Source organism: Manduca sexta, chromosome 11 (genome assembly GCF_014839805.1).
Source record: "Manduca sexta isolate Smith_Timp_Sample1 chromosome 11, JHU_Msex_v1.0, whole genome shotgun sequence".
Lineage (NCBI taxonomy): Eukaryota > Metazoa > Arthropoda > Insecta > Lepidoptera > Sphingidae > Manduca > Manduca sexta.
In genome coordinates, this window is record NC_051125.1 from 3,103,833 (window position 1) to 3,124,845 (window position 21,013).

At 35.7% G+C, this 21,013-nt stretch overlaps 1 protein-coding gene across 1 annotated transcript; it reads left to right on the forward strand.

Annotated features, from left to right (window-relative positions):
* The first annotated feature begins 872 nt into the window (after positions 1-872).
* On the forward strand, positions 873-20,757 carry LOC115452966 (xanthine dehydrogenase/oxidase-like). The gene is given in 17 exon segments (XM_037437559.1): positions 873-995; positions 4,175-4,344; positions 4,784-4,944; positions 7,027-7,297; positions 7,299-7,407; positions 8,131-8,354; positions 9,533-9,635; positions 10,041-10,171; positions 10,354-10,641; positions 13,654-13,938; positions 15,491-15,981; positions 16,368-16,551; positions 17,361-17,556; positions 17,848-18,617; positions 19,255-19,447; positions 19,787-19,900; positions 20,570-20,757. Coding segments are annotated over 17 exon segments (3,810 nt in total). The 5' UTR covers positions 873-949; the 3' UTR covers positions 20,644-20,757.
* Positions 20,758-21,013: the final 256 nt, after the last annotated feature.

The window sequence follows — 21,013 nt, forward strand, 5'->3', positions numbered from 1 at the left end:
AATATTTTTTAAATTATAGAGTATTGTTAATTTATCAAAGTGTAAAAGCGATTTACAATATGTTTAATATTTTTAAAAATATTAGAATTCGAATGTAAAATTTGTATTTTGGATAGGTAGATTCGCACGCAGGTAGATGTGTAATTTTTTCATATTTCATTCGTATATGAAAATTGCACTGTTATATATTATGTGGCCACATTGTAGTAAACATATGTTTTTTTGCTTAAATATGATGCGTAATTACAAAGAGTGGATAACAAATGTAGAGATGATGTCTTTCACGGTCAGATTTTCCTCTTAAGGCTTTCCTGGGATAAAACACTAACTTTGTCATTTTCCTGGAGAAATAAAAGCCTATATCTATCTCATTATGTCAGTGGGCCACATATCAACCAAGTCTATTCAGCGATTGCTATGTTTATATCTCACAAAATCCAAGTAACTAACACATGGAGTTAACCCTTCGAAGGGGCGCTTTCGTACGTTTTTTGATTTTTAGAACAAAAATATTTCCTTATTATGTTGCATTTCATGAACTTGTATTTACTAAGATAAATAACTTAGCTATCGTGTAAACCCGAATCGAATGTCGTACACCTTTTAGAAAAAAAAATATGAAGCGAAATGTAAAAACTGCGAATTTATTTTATATCTTTTGTGTACACCATAGGTTTTAAAAACAAACAAATATGTTTACATATGATGGAAATAGTTTAAACCTCGGTGGTACAAATGGCGGTCTTATCGTTACGAATCCACCCCATCTCCCCATAATAATTATTTAGCATTTCAGAAATATATGGATAATACATCCATCTGAAAATTTAAACGTGTTTCTCTACATAAACACTGAACTGAGCGGCATATAAATAATGTGAGCATGTAAAAAATTTAGTTACATTCGCAACGTTATTCAGTGTATTGGCAAGTGAACGAAGCGGCGAGAATGGCTAAATGTATACAATTTACTGTCAATGGACAGATATGTAAAGGTTGGTAATATTCATTGAGGATAATGACTAATTTCTTACTATAATAATTTCTTATGTTTACGCGAACGTTAGACATTGAAATAAAACTATTTTACGATTTTTATATTATTATTTTCTTCCGATGTTTCGAAGACTTTGTAACCTTGAAGGTCAGTCTAACCCGTGACCACAAAAACTGCGAGAAAAACCGTAAAATAGTTTTATTGCAATTTCTTACAATGTTTACATGTTAGTAAATAAAAAATGTAATGTATTGTCAGACGGCCCTATTTCATTTACGGTGCCTAATCCGTCTTTTTGCATTTAGATACAGGCTTTCTATTTACCTGATTTAATCTGGTTATTAGTTGTAGGTACTTAATTTAATATTCGTGCCGAAAAAAATGGTCTCCATTCCCTTACACTTTTATGAGCACTTTGTATAATTTACAAACTTCCTCGTACGCATGTTTACGTTACTGTTTAAGAATTTTAATTTAAGTTTGTCCGATTAATGTAATTTCCCGAAGTCTGGAATTAGTGCCCGATATGGTGATAGGCTCGCCACCTATTGCATTATGGTATGTGCACCTCACACATGTCGAAAAGTATATACCCCAGTTGCTATTCTGTCTATCCATTCAGGAATATAAGCGTGAGTTTGTTTTGTATATTGCAATTAATGCCAAAAAACTAAATCAATAGGTATACAATATCTTGCTGTTTTCATAATATCAAAATATTTTCTGCTCTCACATTTTTATTACTGGGAATTAAGCAGGCAAGATTTTTATTCAGTCAACATTCACTAGCCTCTCGGGCCCAGAAGCTTCTCATTTATTTTTAATAGTTTTAGTCCTTTTTCTGAGTTATGATATAATAAATTTAATTGTCACGTTTTTGCATAAAAATTCTAGCAAAACTGCACCTAAATTAAAGAATTAGTCACTATAGAAATTAATTAGTTTGAGACAACTAATAATAACGAACGAAGAACACAGTCATACATTGTTCATAATAATTATGACAACTCTTATATTGTAGGCAATGTGTTGTTAAATTGAGGTGACGTCACGGCCTAATAATTATATAATATATTAATAATAATATCAGCCCTGTATTATATATTGTCCCATTGCTGGGCACGGGCCTTCTCTATTACTGAGAGGGTTAGGCCTTAGTCCACCCTGCTATCCTAGTGCGGATTTTTAGTCTTCACACACTCTCAAAATTCCTATAGAGAACTTTTCAAGCATGCAGGTTTCCTCACGATGTTTTCCTTCATCGAAAAAAGCAAGCGATAATTCACAAAGAATACACACATCATTTTAGAAAAGTCAATACGTGTCCGTTCTTGTGATTCGGGACAACTACGCTGTCACATACATCCGAATAATTGTCATGTACTTATGTCCAACATTCACGTCGATAAAAAGTTGTTAGAGATGCTTTTTTTTGTTTTTGCAATATAATTGATCTACTACCGGCTTGCGTTCGCCGAACTTACGAACCGGCGTTGAGTCACCCGGAGAAATGGAAATCGTCGGGCCACCGCTGGACCGAGTAATGGCAAAAGGCAATACCAACTAAAACTCCTTGGTGGCCATCTGGTCTGTGAGACAGCTGCGGGCTATCCTTGACGGAAGTGTCTAAATCGTTGTCGATAAAGAATACCTGCTTTTACGAAGTAAATGTAGACAATCAAATACTACTTTTCACACATAAAACATATCCCACTCCGTATATTAGGTACGTTCTATCCTTGTAAACAATTTTATTATCAGTGAAGAAAAAAAACTGAACCAATTAATATCATTTTTGAGATCGAAACCGGTTACGAGAGACTAATTGGCAGCCAGACACTATATTTTATGCAGCTATACGAATCTAAATAGCACTGGGATAGTTAAATGAAGGCCAATAAAGAGTCTTCAACTATAGGAACATTATAGTGAACGATGAGCAATCAAATGCTGTAGATCATGATACAATTAGCAATTAAAAAACTAGATGTAAAGAATACGAAAAATAAAATATAAAATATATTTAAATAAAATATTAAAAGGAAGTATCTACCTATATAAATTCATTAAAAAACTAAGGATTAAGCAACTTCTTGCGGTCACTCGTAGCATTGGGATCAAGATCACGCCGCTTAAATATTTTATTGAAGTTTGCACTTGTACGCACTACAGAGCTATTGTGCTTGTAATTTGAAAACGTATTGGGTATGCGTTCGGGTTTAATCCGATTACTATATTAGTCTGTCGCGTTTGAGTATGGAATTGAGGGAAACTTTAAGTTCCTAATGGACCTTGATATGAGATGGCCATGGGCGCCGGTAAGGGGGTGTAATTAATTAGGTAGGCACCTGAGCTGGGACCAGAAATAAATCCCAAAAAATATGTCACTGAATAAATCTGCAACAATGGAAACTATCAACCATTTGTTTTTGATTAGACGTTTTGACAATCCGCGCGATTTGAATTAAAAAAAAAACACTTAATGATATCATGTGGTATAGTGCGTAGATGCACCTCCCTAAAACTAATATTGGCGGCGACCCTGGAGGTTGTCCATTGAACACTACTACGAAACAATGATCAATCGTGTCGAAGAAATTTTGTTGATTTGTCATGAATTGACGTTTTAGACTCAAACCTCTCGTTTTGCCACGTACTATGCTTGCATAGGCCTGCCCGAGGTAAAGTCATTTGATTTAAAATTGCAAGTAAAATTATATAGTTACTCTAAAGACAATATAAATACAGTGCAGATGCGTATTGTAAGGCCTTTCATCACGTGTTCTGAACATGCATTAAACAATTCAGACAGTGTTTATAAATAAATGGCCAATCTATTTAACTGCTTGCTATTTGCATGTCAATTCATGTTTACCAAGACTGTTTAAGCGACTGTGTACTTAAAATTTTAAAAATAAAATAAAATTAAAAATTAAATTTGTTTTTCGTTTTACTTTATTATAAGTACGCAGTAGTATTTTGATATAATGGCCGTCGCGGCGCGGGACCGCTAAAGAAGTATTTTCATCTCAAGGGCCCGGGGTTCGTCCTCCAACGGGACAAAAGTGCTTGGTATTTACAATAAAGTTTTTAAAGCGCTTTTAAAGGAAGCTGAATCTTTTGAATAAATATATATAAAATAAAGTCGACTTACTAACCCTATTTATTTTATGACAGTAAACGAATGCATCCCGCGCAACACGACGTTAAATGCGTACCTGCGGTACTATCGCTGCCTGCCGGGCACCAAAGCGATGTGTCGTGAAGGTGGGTGCGGGGCGTGCATCGTCACCGTGCGCGCTAAACGCTACCCCAGCAAGCAGACTGAGACCTTCTCTGTTAACTCTGTGAGTACCTTATAGGGTCATTTATACCTATCATGTATTTTAATTTTTAAAATAGACTAAGATGTTTAAAATGTTTGGAAATTAGAACATGTTCAAATATTTACACAAATTGCCCCTCGAACGTGGTGTAAATTATGTAAATTTCGGCAAACTAGGAGAGTACCAGTGGTTGTGTAAAATTTTATTTAAATAAATTAAATGACCAAGTAACTCTTCTTCCTCCTATTCTTATCACTTTAAGCACGAGTCGTGACTCATGATTTGTCAGTTTGAAGTCTACTGCTCCGATATTTCGCGCAATTGGTTCTTCTTTCAATACTCGTTTATTGACACGTGGCATACCGCTATTTACACTTTCATTAAATTTGTACATGCTCTTTCCCACAACTGTTCATTTATGCTCATGACTTATGCCGTGTACTGTACTTATCATTTGTAGTGCTTGGTGCTGGTGTTCTCTTGCCACGGCTGGGAGATCACGACCGTTGAGGGTCTCGGCAACCGGCGGGATGGCTACGACGACATCCAAACCCGGATGGCAGCGTTCTACGCCACTCAGTGCGGCTACTGCACTCCTGGATGGGTTATGCAGTTGAACAGGTAATTTTTTAGCGATCTACTAAACTTGCAACAGATATATTAAAGCCTGATGAAGAAAATAAAAAACCTCTCCGTGTTGTTGTTTAAAATATAATTAATTAGTTGTACTGGCAAGGATAAGCGGCAATAGCCTAGTTGGGAGTGGAACGGACTGATGAGACGGATGTCTGCAAGTTCAAAACTTAAGAGCACGCACCTCTAACTTTTGTATAGCTATGTGTGTTTTATCGCTTGCTTTAAGGAAGGAAAATACCGTGAGGAAACCTGCATACTTTAGAAGTTATCTATAAGAATTATGAGGGTATGAGAATCATTAGGCCAGTGTGGTAGACTAAGGTCTAATCCCTCTCGATAGTAGAGAAGACCCGTGCCCAGCAGCACGACAGTATGTTATAATTATTCAGGGTTGATGCTATATTATACTGGCAACGGAAATTTTAAAACAGAAAAGGTGGAGCAACGTTCTGAAATCAGGTTTTTTATTTTCGTAGTTAGGTTGTGCCTCAAACTTACATTAAAACCCACAATATGCAATAATCATAGGTTCGGTGCCGGCCTTATAAGAAAGAAATATGTATTAGAAAGAAGTACGAAGGTTGGTTTGTTCGTCTTCGGAAAGGTAGTTTTATAAGAAACCTAACAGGAAAATATCACTATATATAATTTCTGTAAGACATTGATACTCCCTGATGAGGTATTTATTCTTTAAAACAAAATATTTAAACAGCTTGGTTCTGCCGTCTTGATATATTCTGAAAGCGAGGTGTATATATATATTTTAAATCGAAAAATAATATTTTTAATGCCTGACCTGGGACTTGAACCCAGGACTTATGGCTCGTGGTTTATAAAACTTAACAGTTCACAGTCCAGGGACCAAAAATTCTCACAAAGACATATGCAAAGCATGCAGTTGCGATTTTAAGAGCGCCTGCAAATAGTCGCGCGGCTACAGCGCTTGATAAGGAAAATCCATATAAAAAAAGTCCGTTTATGTTGTGGCAATTTTACCTTATCCCGCGACGATCGCGCTGCAACTGCGCGACTAATGTGAAGCCGCCCATTGTATACCAACGAGGCGGTTAATTCATTAATATTTTAATTTTCTTTGTTTGGGAAAAGAAACGTTGTTACAATAAAATATAAATACATTATATAAATTAAATTATTTAATGTAACAACGATAGCATTTTCCTCATATTTTGTAAAGAATATTATAAATACAGAATATGTACGTATTGTGTTCTTAACGTCACCTTAAACATTTGAGGAGATATCGTGTTTCAAATATATTTACATACAACGTATTTCATATTTAAACAGCCGATTATTTATTATGATATCAACTAATTTTGTATTGACATAAGTATGTTTTTGTTGCCTCATCACCTAGTTAAACAATGTATTTGTTCCCGATGACTTTTAATAAAGCTATTGTCATTCTTAAATATTATATGTTGTTAATTAAAATAGAGTAGCTGTTATGACAAATATTTATGAAATACAAGTTGAACCGACAGACGTACTGTCTTAACTATGAATTTGCAGCGACATTCTGTCAATCACTGTCAGTTATTTAAAAACAACTGAGAGTTATATAAAATTAATACCGCCGTTAAATTTCCGAAATTTTCTAATGTTCCGTTCAACTTCCTTAATTTTTTCTTTCCTAAGAACCTTCTGAAATAATTAACACAATAAAAAACGTAAAAGCGAAATCGTTCGGTCCGTTCACGCTTGATACGATGACCAAGAGAAATAGACATTAATTTTTATATTTATATAGATGACGGTGCGTAAATCTAGGTAAATCTCTATCGAAACATGTAGAAATAGCTGTATTTTTTTTTACTTTTTACTGGTAATGCAGGACCGATTCCAAGGATACGTGATGGGTGTCTGTAAGCATTACACTATGTATAACACCGAAAAAGGTAAAATTGTCCCAAAAATAATATCTCCTGCTAATAAAATCTACATACACGCTTGAACTAACGATAGGCACCTGTATCAATTATAATACATTAGTTCTAGTAAGCTGATTAGTTTTACTATATTTGATATATTTGCCCTGATATGCAGCATCAAAGACAAGCACCTCACCATGGCTGAGATGGAAAAGATGTTCGCGTCCAACACTTGCCGTTGTACTGGCTTCCGCCCACTCATGGACACTGTCAAGTCCTTCGCATGTGACGCTTCTCCCAAATTCTGTCATGTAGTCAACGATATAGAAGATGTGACGGCTTGCACAAAAAAATGTCATATAACTAGAAAGTCATCCGTCAGAAGCGACTGCAGCGATTGGAGTGTTATCGAAAAGATTCAAGATGAGTCAATGATTTCCATGGATTTTTGGGAATTATCATTTCTATAAAGTATTTGAAATAGACGATATATTCAAAGTGTTTAAAGAGCGTGGAATTCATTCTTATATGCTAGTTGATGGGAACACTGGAAAAGGTGAGATATATTAATTATTCTACAGACTTTTCTCTGTCTAACCCTGTCCTCATTATTTGGTGTCGGGTCTCCTCACTAGTTTGCGGTAGTTTAATCTATCCTGGGTTCTCATATCTGGTAATTTAGCTTTCTTGAAGTCTCTATTTATATTAGACCACCAGGTCGACAGCGAGCGGCCTCTACCTCTTTTTTTTAGACAGGGTTAAGTTGTACAGACTACTATAATTAAAAGTATTTCTAACTTTTACCATGCACACACAAGCATTTCATCTCCTAAGCGGTAGGCTGAGGGACAACTAGAGCACTTCCTTTGCGCCGTGTGTATTCCTTCCCACAATGTGAGACGAGGCGAGGCTATCACTATATCGGGCGCAAATTCCAGACTCCGGGCTGAATATACTCAGTAGAAAAAGTCAACATAACTTTGCCCCACCTGGCACTGAACCCGATACCTCAGCATTGTAGTCGTACCGTACTATAACGCCACAAGACAACTTTTAAAACATAACTTATATTCCATTTGTTTGAAAATGAAAATTAATTAACCGCACTGTGCGAATATTCGATTCCTGAATGGTTTTACCTGATTTGTCCTATTTATCGCTTCCATAGGTAATATATTTTATAACATTTTTTTGCTAGAATTTCTTTATTATTATAAACATGTTTAACTAAATATTTTGAATAACTTTAAGCATTTGACTTATCCCTTAACAATTTCAGGTATCCTGGAAAACTTCGAATATCCTGAAACTTTAATAGACATAAGTGAAGTCCAATCACTAAAATACTACAAATTCGACCAGAATTTGATTCTTGGCGCTAACATGTGTCTAGAAGCTTGTATAGCGTTATTCAAGAAAACTTCCAAGGAGAACTGCGACTTTTCTTACCTTGGACAATTTGTGCCGCATTTCGAAGTTATCGCCCATATACCTGTTAGGAATGTAAGTTTGTTTATATTTTGATTCTCGAAATTAAAGTTTTAGTATAGCTTTGTGTTCTAGCTAGCTTACTCTTCAAAAGAATTAGTAATTGAAACAAAACTATTTTTCCGATTTTACAACCGGCTTTTTATATTATTTTCTTTTTTACGTTTTGTAGGCTTCAGACTTCCTGGTCACGGGGGAGGGGGACGTAGAGGAGGGAGAACGATGTGTTGGTCATCCAAAACCTCAAAGTTACAATATCTATCCACATTTTACAATTGCATCTATTTTATATTATTTTTAATCTTTTGACAGCGTGTGATCTATGCAGAATAAACTCACAGTGTTGAATATAAAAAAATGCGATGAAATCCGAAAAATACTTTTATTTTAATGTCTTAAATCGCGTAAACATAAGGAATCATATCGTGGTAGTAATATAAAAATTATACCTATTAATTTGCGATATGCAGTTGAAATTCGTAAATATCTATACAGATGTTTCATTATATTATTCGGTACTAGACTGTAAGTATACACTACAACTGCAGGCGGGTAATGAGTAATGCACACGTTTATATTCAAAATATAATTGTTTTGTGAATATGTTCCAAGAGTTTTTGAATGCGCCTCTACAGGTGTACAAACACACATGGAAACTTTTTATCGATAAACAAGCAAGTTACCATCAGTGATGTAATTACATCCTGAAGGTTGGAAATTCAAAGAATCGGCCCATTCACCACTGTTGCCAGTTTGCTGAAGAATATCTGTAAAGGAGATGTCCGCTTTTTGTTTGAGTCTTGGTTCTTTATTTCGAACAAATTCTAACCAACCTCAAACTTATTACATACTTGGAGCATGAAATCATTAATATAATAATTTTAGATCTGTCCATTTATAAGAAAAATAAAAAACATATTTAAGCAGTATAAAGTAAAATAAAATTACAAAAATCCTAAAATCGGGGTCTTTACAATTAAATGATTTATTTAAATAAGCTGGTTGTTAAGAATTCTATATGTATTAGTTAGAATTTTTGTCGAATAAAAACTGTTTTTAATATATGTAGATTTTTCCCGCGAACTTTTTTTAGGTGCCAATTCGTAAAACCTTAGGTTTCTCCTAAATGGTCCTTTACCTCTCGGAGCGGGAGACCGTCATGCCATCCTATTGTTACCCCGTTGTCATTACAGATCGCGTCACTGGCTGGTAACTTGATGTACAAGCGTGCCTACCCTCATTATCAATCTGATGTGTTTCTACTATTTGAATGTGTAGGCGCTGTCGTCAATGTCCGTAAGTTGATAATATGCTAATAAAAAAGTTTACATATGTGAATTCTATTAATATAATTTTTAATAATAAAGAGAGTCGAAGCACCCTTTACAGTCGCGTAGTGTACTGAAGGCTTTGGGGGATGACTCCCATTCGGCCAGCATTTCTAGGGGAGCGGCAAAATGCATGAATTAACCTTTTTTCCACGACCCACGGTAGGTATGTAAGAGCGTTCATGCTATCAGTAGGACAATTGGTCTAAGGCCGATATTATATAGCACCGAATGTAGTTTATTAAAATATCTGTGGTTGGTTATGTTGTTGAATGTATTGTAACTTTAAGAAATATATTATCAATTTCCTAGCTAAGTACTTACTGATACTTTCCTAAGTCTATTAGGAAACTAATATTATCATCTTTGGTAGGTACCAACGACGGTTCAATCGTCAGCTTATCGCTGCCCCAGTTCCTGAACTTCGATATGCAAGGTTGCCTTCTGATGAACATAGAACTGCCGCCGTTGAGTGAAGGCTCCCATATTTTCAACAGCTATAAAGTAAAATTTTGTTTATGGAAAAATAATCATTACGAATTTATTTACAAATATACAACTTTACCTCTATATTTCATAGCAGACCTGCTATATTGTTTTTTGTTTGTTATCAATTACATTTATTCTGAATACATATTGGTGCAATTGGTTCCTTAACGCGTTGTTAACAGAATGTAATTTTGCAGATAATGCCTAGAAGTCAAAACGCGCTTGCCATAGTGAATGCAGCATTTCTTTTACGAGTAGACTCAAAGAACAAGATCCAAGATTCGAGCATCGTATTCGGGAACATAGCACCAGACTTCGTGCACGCAAAGGAAACCGAAGTTTATCTGAAAAATAAGAATTTATTCTCCACTGCAACGCTACAAGAGGCATTGAGGATTCTGTCAAGTGAGTTGGAGCCAGAGGAAAATCCACCGGAACCTTCTCCAGCCGCTAGGAAGAAGTTGGCTCTTGGACTGTTCTATAAGGTGAGAATATTTGCTTTTACACACATTATTATTATCAGCCACATGAAACCCACTGATGAACACACAACCCCCTAAAGATTTTCAGAAGGTCCTATCAAAAGCGCCTTGTATCTAGCGTGTCCCTGCTCTTTTCAAGTAATATGATATGCTCTATTTAACTTCCCGTTTGAAGTAAATACTGTTTTTTTAATTGTCAAATAAAATTTATTCACAAGATAAAGTATAACAACAGTTGTCGAGTAAATTGGAACGTCTTTTTGTTTACTTGCGTTGCCACGGCAAGTCGTCGATCCTTTACCTGGTTTTGGGCAATCAACGAAATATCCTTAAAAGCAAACGTATGATATTTATGAGCGATAATTATTACGGTCTCTTTGTCTTCAATTACAGTAATCAGTTGGGTAATAGCTTGCAACCTTGCGTTGAATAAGAAATGTATCCAAAAAATTAAGTACAGGTTACGTTGTTTTTTTGTGACGCAGTCGATGGTTCACATTGTTAGGTTACGATACTACTACAAAGATTCAAATCAGATGATTCATCTTGAGGTAACTTAGAAGGTAAAACAAAGAATTTTAAATTCGATGCACACATCAAATAAGTCATATTGTTTTCGTACATTCTTCCGGTTGTGGATATATCAGTAATTCTTATAGCTATAGGGTTATAGAAGACACAACAATTCAAAACTGTTTTCTTGAACTCTTAAGTCCTAGCCGTTTTCAGACTAATTTTCCTTTAATTTGATAAAATTAATTATAATCTTGTTTACGCTATTTATGGCGAAGTCTTTTGCATTTTCTCTTGTAAAAATATATTGTTTATTTAGTTGTATTTTTCGGTTAAATTTAGCTCATATGTGATAAAACATTTATTTAATGGTTTAATTTTAATTTCATTGGTATAAGATCTTGGAATTTCAAAATACATAGGGAAACTCTTCCAAATCAAATAGGAGTTTGATAATTCTTTTTGGGTTAGGCTCAATATATTCTTAAGACAATACCATATTAAAAAAAACGTTGTTCGACTTTCAACATAGCAGCAGGGAACTCCTTAAAATAAAATAGCATGAGAATAATTAATCTTGTATTCGTTTTAATTTAATGTGCTTTATAAGTTATATCTGACAAAAAACACAATAATCCATAACATAATTGAACTTTAATGTACAAAATCAATATTTAATTATACGCCGAAAGTAGAATACTCAAATCAAGTATACAGTAGCTCCATGTGGTTTTATTATGTATAAAACAGCTTTTTTGATCACATGTAATGATGTGATTTTACAACTTTTTTCATTGTTTTTAATGACAAGACGAACTTGCCATTCGCCTGATGGTAAGCGATACGACCGCCCATAAACAGTTGAAACAACATCCGACATCTTGAATTACAAAGTATTGTTTGGTATTCCACTGCGCTCGCAGTCCTGATGCGTAAGATGTTAATTCTCATTATGTCCAGTAGTTACACAGGCTACAATATCCTCCAAACTGATATACTACAGTGACTACACACTGCTACTTGGCGGCAGAAATAGACATTCTGGTGGTACCTACCCAGGCGACCTCTCACATATCAGAGACCTACGAAGTATTTATTTTATTTGTCTCACCTTTTTGTCCTTTTCTTGTCTATTGCGAATAGATTTTACAGAAGCCAGATTTAAGTTTTAAGATCGTCATTCAAAGCAATAATAAAAAAAAAATTAGACTAATCTGTTAAATTAGTTTTTCTATCAATAATTGGGCTTTTAGATGTTTAAAAAGATATTCAATATTGCCGAGCTATTATATTTGTATTCCTCGTCCTTAGGGCGCCTATGCCTCTTGTTTTGATAAGAAAAAAAAATGTTAGTTTAAGATAATAGTAGCAAAGCTATAAAATTTTACTCAACATAATAATTCGTTATAAAAAGGTTTTTGTCAAATGCGTGCAAAATTATATTTTGCATTTTGAAAAATTGGTAATATCGAGGAAATCATTTCATTGAGGGCCGTTATATTAAGGTTACACTGTATAAAGTTAGACTAGTCGAAGTGCGCTTCTAAATATGTTAGATAATGAACAAGGCAAATACATATATATCGATGTCGCGGCATCTATCCTCCTGGGGCGTTTATAACACAACTCCTATATATAAATAATTTATACCAAGTATCCAGCCAACTAACTATTAATAAAAATGCAATAAAGTTTTAAAGCTATGTAATTTAAGTTGTGGAATTTAATGTTATAAATTTTGTTTAAATTGTAAAATGTTTACTGATACATCAAGTCGATGCTAAGAACCTGTTTCACAAGTTCCAGTTAATTATTTTTAGCAGTAGTTAATGAAGCTAGATACCAATTCATTTAATGATTAATTATTTGGGAGTTTTTTGGCAGTAACTAATGAAGCTAGATATACATTTTATTATTAATTATTTGGGAGATTAGAGAATGAATTTTGTATTTGGTCGACTTATATACTTATGTATGGTGACGATATTATGTAAATTAAGGCTAAACACGTAACAGATAAATGTTATTATCGAATACGATCTTTGTTTGTTGTTGTTGTTAAATATGAATGGTGGTAACTTAATTATTTTTTCCAGTAATCATTTAACAATATAAAAAGTTAAGCTTAGAACAACCGACGTTTATTTACAAAATATTAGGGCTGATTTTTCAATTGTCAATTAAAAATTATCAACCAAATAAATTGTTACCTGACTGCACATAAAATTGAAATAATTGATAGATTGTACTCCTACAAACGACATTTTTAATTTGTTCGTGTTGTATTTTACCACACAAATAATATTTATTTGATGATTGATAATAATAATAAGTTTATTTCCACAAAAACAAAACACATGTAAAGTTATAAAGACCAAATTGACAGAACTGTGTACAGGACAAAGCAATTAGTAACCTAGACAAAGCAGTTAGTGACATTGTATATTTAAAATTTGTAAACGGAAGACAGTTAAAAGAAATTTTCACCTTTATTCTTTACAGTTCGTCCTTAACGCTGCTCCTACCTCCGTGGTACCTCCTACCTACCGTTCAGGAGGGGAACTGCTCACGCGTCCTGTCTCCCAAGGCAAGCAAGACTACCAGACTGACCCCTCTTTGTACCCTCTCAACGAGCCAGTCCAGAAGCTAGAGGCACTGATCCAGAGTTCCGGAGAAGCATTATATGCTAATGATATACCGCCGCAACCCAATGAAGTCTTTGGGGCATTTGTACTGTCTACCACGCATTGTGGAGAAGTGGATAAAGTTCATACTGACGAGATATTGGTAAGTATTTTTTTTTTACGTGCACGTTAGAGTGACCCAACTACACCAGATGGTAAGTGAATTGGGGTCCAATAGAATGTCGACTGACGAGAGATGATTGCTCCGCGGCAGTCGACACAATTATAAGGGTTTGTTGGAACTAAATATACACAGGCTGATCCCGAACTACGATATATTTACGTGGGCCCCTATGGCGGGATTTAACACCTTGTGTACGGTGGTCGCTGACTCGCTATATATGCGTTTTGGAAGTGGACGATCAATAATTATTGGATTTAGAAATAAATATTTCCTCTAATGGTAGATTGTATGAACTGTAGACTTGAAGGTCTTGCGACTAAATTTCACGTCTGGGAAATTTCCTAAAGGATATCACAGAATTACTTTTTTTTGCTGCGTATATTGCAGCTATCTTACCCCAGAATGGAATAAAGCCAGTCCGCATTTTTGCATAGTCCACTTGTAACAAATGCTCTGCCAAACTGAACTGGCGATAATACTCAACATCATACCTTAGGTCCGACATATTCCTCTTATCTTACTCTTACAAACATAAATACGAAGTTTTGTGAAAATGTTTGATAGAAGTAAACGCATAAACAACTAAATGGATTTCATTGAAACTTGACACACAGATAGCCATGTCATGGATAAGCATTAAACATGGTCTTTTTATCGCGGTAATTTGTTTCCATGGGAAGTAATGGGATTTTTAAAATGTCGCTGGCGTGGAACTGGTGTCATTATATATCGCAACAGGTTTAAAGGACTTGAAATGGTCCCGAGCGCCTAAAGCACTCACCCGAAAGTTCTGTGTGTTTGTATAAGCCGATGGTTGTCTGGCTAAAAACGTAAGCCAAGGTAAAAAAGAGACTTGTAGCAGAAAATTCATTACATGTGAGCAAAGTCGCGAGCACTATCTAGTAATTTATAAAACAATTGAATAAGCAATTTTTGAACCAAAGTTTTCATAAAAGATGTTTACTGAGACAATTGCGTCCTTGTTAATGACACTTTTGGAGTTTGTTTTTCTTTTACCACCTGTGCGACATTATTTTTGTCTTCCCCTTATTGGCATATCAACAACCATTTATATAAAATTTATATAATACTTTAGTTTCAACCTTTGTATAACTTTATAGGTAAAATTTATTCAATGATATACCTACTTTTCTGTAATTTTCTCTCGCATTATAGCTAGAATTTAAATTTCTATTTCATGTTGCACATAGGTATGTATTGAAAGATACATATTACCTAAAATATTAAAATATGATATCTTATTCAGACATGGCCTCATTGCGTAGTGGCGCGGTTCTGAGGCCATTAAAAGTTATTAATAATATTATCTGAGGTAGGTTTCCATATTTGGCCGGAGTTGGTATATGTGTTCTTAATATGGAGATAGGCCCCGTTTTACGTGTATGAACCTGTCTACTGCACACACACTTGTGCACTGTAATATCTCTTGCGTGCCTGGCTGATATCTGTCGAGTTTGCCAGCCATGATCGAAATTCGGCTAGGAAGGATTCATTTATTCATATGTTTTAGGAAATAGAGGGTGTGATTGCTGTTATAACAGCTAATGATATTCCCGGCAAAAACTCATTCATCCTCCCAGGGCTACAGCTCGAGGTAGAAGACGAGGAAGTTCTCGCCACGAAGGTTAAGTACTACGGAGAACCTGTAGCAGTTGTTGTTGCTAACTCTGAAGAGTTGGCTCACTCTGTAGCTAAGAAAGTCCGGGTTACTTACAAAAACGTAAAGAACACAAAACCAGTTATCACGATAGATGAAGCTAAGAAAGACAGTTCGAGATACGCTAATGGAGAAGGAAGGGTGACTCCAACAAGCCGTGGTGATAATGTTACTAATATAATAAAAGGACGATATGAAATCGCAGGGCAATATCATTATTATATGGAACCCATGAGTTGTGTGGCGAAGCCTGTAGACCAGGTACTAGAGGTGTACGATTCGACGCAATGGATGGATCTAACGCAGAATGCTATTGCTAGATGTTTGGGTATACAAGAAAATAAGTGAGTATCCTATTAAAAAGCTAACTAATTTTACGATTTTTTTACTGCTTTAAATGACGAGACGAGCTTGCCGTTTGCCTGATGGTAAGCGATACGTTCGCTCATAAACAGTAGACATACCATCCAACACCTTGAATTACAAAATATTGTTTGGTATTCCACTGCGCTCGCCATCCTGAGACATGAAATGTTAAGTCTTATTATGTCCAGTAGTTAGACTGGCTACAACGTCCTTCAAACCGGAACACAACAGTGACTACACACTGCTGCTTGGCAGCAGCAATAGACTTTGCGGTGGTACCTACCCAAGCGGACTCTCACAAATAAGAGACCTACCACCAATGATGATATAAATGTCAAAATGTCCCTGTATTTTGTTTATCCAGAGTACTGGTGAAAGTGAGTCGCATTGGTGGCGGTTTCGGGGGTAAGATCAGCCGCAACGGGAGAGTGGCGGCGGCGTGCGGCCTGGTCGCGTACAATCTCAACCGCCCTTGTCGATTCATACTGCCGATGCAGACCAACATCACTATCGCCGGTGGGAGAATACCCACTTTGTGCGAGTATGAGGTATGTCACATATTTTATTTTTATTTAGAATCTCATACATAACATGTAAAAGGGGAATTAATGCCACAGGCACTCTTTAACAGTCAAGCTTGGGTGGTGCAGAGATGAAAACATGTGTATGATAAAAAAATTAAAGATAGAAAGAAGAGAATGATTTAAGTATTATAAAAAATAGCAAATAAATACATATTGTAATGAGATGAAATTGATGTGCGTGCAGTGCAGGGGAAGAAATGGTGCAGATGAGGATGAGGTTGATATGATCAACATGACTGCGGTGATGTTGAGGCAGGGCGACAAGAGTAAATGCCAGTATGATACGACAAACACTATTTAATGAATGATAACACAGAGTGTTGTGTCCCACCAGGTGGAAGCGCAACCCTCTTGCCGTTATTACTGGAAGTAGTCCCACGCAGTGGAAGCTAATTCCTAAATTGAGTGGAAGCAAATACAATAGCACAAGATAGTACCACATAATTTCTTTCTTCTTCAACTAACATATAATGCTTCCAGACGTCATGTTTCGCCGGAGAATCTTGACATCGCAACGTATAAATTACTCGTTCCGTTGTAGCGCCATCTCTTGACGATGGGATGGAACATGTGTTATTTCCGATATGTTACAATATTTATTTTTTATAGATGATTGCATTTATGTCCATAGACCATATGGATATGTAGCAGTTCCGAGTTCTACTCTTGAATCGGTATATTAGGCAGTTCATTGTTTGTCTATGTTTAAAATAGAGTCAGCAAAAAATATTTTAGTCTTTCAAAAATACTTTTAACTCGTTGATATTTTTAAGGTGGGAGTAGATGATAATGGAAAGATCCAATACCTGGAGACCACGTTGGTGCAAGACTCGGGATGTTCTAACAACGACAACGTAACAACGTACACGTCATCCAGTTTCGCAAACTGCTACGATCCTTCTACGTTCTCTGTAAAAACCGCCACTGTTCTTACTGATCTGGCTTCTAATACATTTGCCAGAGCCCCAGGTACAAAAAATATTTTACAAATATTGCCAACCTTAGTGTTAAAGAGGCATTGTGCGATGGGACGATAAATCCCATTTTAGGAAACAGTATTTTATTTAACTAAGTAATTCGTTTGTTTATCGAGTAATAAATAGTTGATTCGACGCGATTTCGACTACTGTCTAAAGCATAACTCTAGTAGACACAAAGGCATTAAGAATGATGATGGAAGAACTTCACTATGAAAAGTTTTTGTATTAACCTGGATTTTGTATTAATTGTAACTTTTTTAATATTTTATCTTTATTCCAGGCACGTGTGAAGCCATAGCTTCGGTGGAGCACATAATGAGTCACATAGCCTTCACCCTCCAAAAAGACCCCTTGGAAGTACGAAAGATCAACATGAGAGCCGATGACAACGATCTACCAGACATGATAGATACTTTGAAGCAAAGCTCTAACTACGAAGAGCGCCTTGCAGAAGTAAAACGGTTCAACGAATCTAACAGATGGATGAAGAAAGCTATCAACATCAACGTCATGAGTTTCCCCGTGATATACTATGGTAATTTTTCGGTTTACATATCGATTTATAGAGGAGATGGTACTGTGACGATTTCTACAGGCGGTGTAGAGATGGGACAAGGAGCGAACACGAAAGTGGCTCAAGTCTGCGCCCGACAATTGGGTATACCGCTGAAATATGTTCATGTGATATCGTGTCATAGCTTCGTCGCTTCAAACAACGTGTTCTCCGGATCAAGTATTACGACGGAAAGCGTGTGCTACTCTACTATTAAAGCGTGCGACATTTTGATGGAAAGATTAGCTCCGATCAGGGCTCGTATGGGAAATGTATCTTGGCCAAGCATTACAATGGCGGCAGGTGATGAACTAATCGACCTGACTTGTTCATACATGATGAAGGACTCTGAACGAGGCTTAGAAGGGTACAGTGCGTTTGCGGTTTCGTGTATAGAAACGCAGTTGGATGTGTTGACTGGCAAGTTCCAGTTGGTTCGGGTTGATATACTGGAGGACTGCGGTTTGAGCGTCAATCCGGCGGTCGACATAGGACAGGTAAATGATTTATTCATTAATAATGCCAATGTTAAAAATAATCACAGCGATAACTTCACTCTCAGTTTTTGGTTCTTTTAAATTTTAGTATTTTGTTCCGTTTTTCACGAAGTAAGTACACAATCCGAGAGTTGCTTTATTATCTATCATTCCTTTCTTTGTGCGCACACACACACTCACTAATTCATACGTCCTGTTACGGCTTGCTACTCAGTCCTTTGAATCCCTACACAGAGAGCTTTTCTGTCCCATGAAAACAAAACCACGAAACTCAAACCTCTGTTCGGGATTAATACAATTTATCTCCATACGGACATCGAGTCTGTGATAGTATTTTTTTCACACACACAGTACACAAAATAATTTTAGATTTGTACACACCACTGTAGCCCTTTTTGTACCCGTTTCATTATAGATATTTTAAGTATGACTGGCGTTTGCGACCTACACATTGCATATAAAAACATCAATAGGTACCCCACTTATCATCGGGTGCTGTGATCATTTAGCCGTGTCCATATAACAAAAATTAGTACGAAAACTGCTAGGCAAATATTCGTGCTAAGAGTGTCCATAGTCATAGTCAATTAATCACATTAAAATGTCGACTATGAAAAGTAATCATTGTTTTCTTTAGGTGGAAGGTGCCTTCGTACAAGGTGTTGGATATTTCACCTGCGAGAAGCTAGTATACGATAAGAATAATGGGAAATTGCTGACGAATAGATCTCTTACTTACCATGTACCGCTGTGCCTAGATATACCGGTCACTTACAACGTCTCTCTGAGGCATAACTCCAGGAATTCTAAAGGAGTTTTGGGCGCCAAAAGTAAGTATTAATATGTTGTTAGGATACAAATATTCTTATGGAGGAGTTTATAAGGCACCTTTTGCTATAAAAACACTGAGCGTTTGACAAACCGAGGCAGTTGGTTATTGATAAGTACAAATCGGTTGGTTGGTAAAATATTACTGAAAATATTTCTGTAGTCAGTGGTAGTTCTTTTTATTTCAATTAAAATCACTTCAGTTCCTAACAATATATTTATGTAGGCCTGCCTTATTACATATATTTCACATATTACATCCATGGCCAGGGTATACAAGCTTATTTTATTTGGAATATTTGAAGACTTTTCAGATCAATAAATATATGTTTTGTTTCAAGCTTGCGGTGAGATGGGAATATGTACCGCCCATGGCGTTACTCTGGCTTTAAGGGACTGTATTATGGCCTCTAGGAAGGAGTCGGGACACGACCCCACTAAATGGATTAATATAGGTATGTTATTCCACTTAAATAACGATTGAATAATTATCAACCTATACATTATTTAATATCGAAAAGTCGGTAAAGTACTGCTAATTAACCTGCGTGATGGTGGATAACAGCCGCCCATATTAAAGTCTGCGCGAGAGCTCCAAGGAATCATAAAATGTTCACGTAATGATTTAACTTGTGTCATTGTCGATTTTATGTTATCGAACAGATAAGATCAAGTATCAAATTCAGAATACGTTTATTATATTAATAAAGTAACATCGACAAAATGTCTACCGTAAGGGCCTGTTTTGACAACTTCCGTACATAAGTATATAATACTATAAGCCAACCAAATACAAGAATTACGATTCAATCTACGCTCCCAAATAAATGGTGATAAATATGTATGCACTACGTAAATTTGATGGTTAATATGATAACTGTCAAACAAAATATGCTTGAACCTTGTGAAACAAGCCCTAAATGTTTACTAGAACATTCTATAACATTTATTAGAACTCCCGGGTCTGCAACTAAACAAAAAAAATAATACGAAAGAAGACATTTTTGGAGTCTCTGGCATTTGTGTTAAACGCAAAAAAAACAAATATACCAGCTACTTACTGTTTTCTGTAAGAGTAACTAGTGTCACTCGCAATATGAACATATTTTTATATATTTTCGCAGCTATTCCATATGACACAGAATCCATACTGGAAGCCCTGGATACCAATATAGAAGAATTCGTGCTCGCAAATTAGTGTTTATGTATGTAACTTTAGGTAAAATATGTGTAACTCAGTGCCAAAGTGTTTTAAATGTTTGTTGTGAATTCGTAATAAGTTTTTATTTAATAAATATTTGCTTGGTTTTGACTTAATTCTTTCATACTGTTAACCCTTTTATGTAAGTTGTTTGTAATATAAGAGATTTTATATTGAATTTGCTTTGAATGACGAGACGAGCTTGCCGTTCGCGTGATGGTAAGAGATATGACCGCCCATAAACAGCAGAATCACCAACACCTTGAATTACAAAGTATTGTTTGGTATTCCACTGCGCTCGCCATCCTGAGACATGAGATGTTAAGTCTTGTTATGTCCAGTAGTTACACTTATATGCAAAAAAACA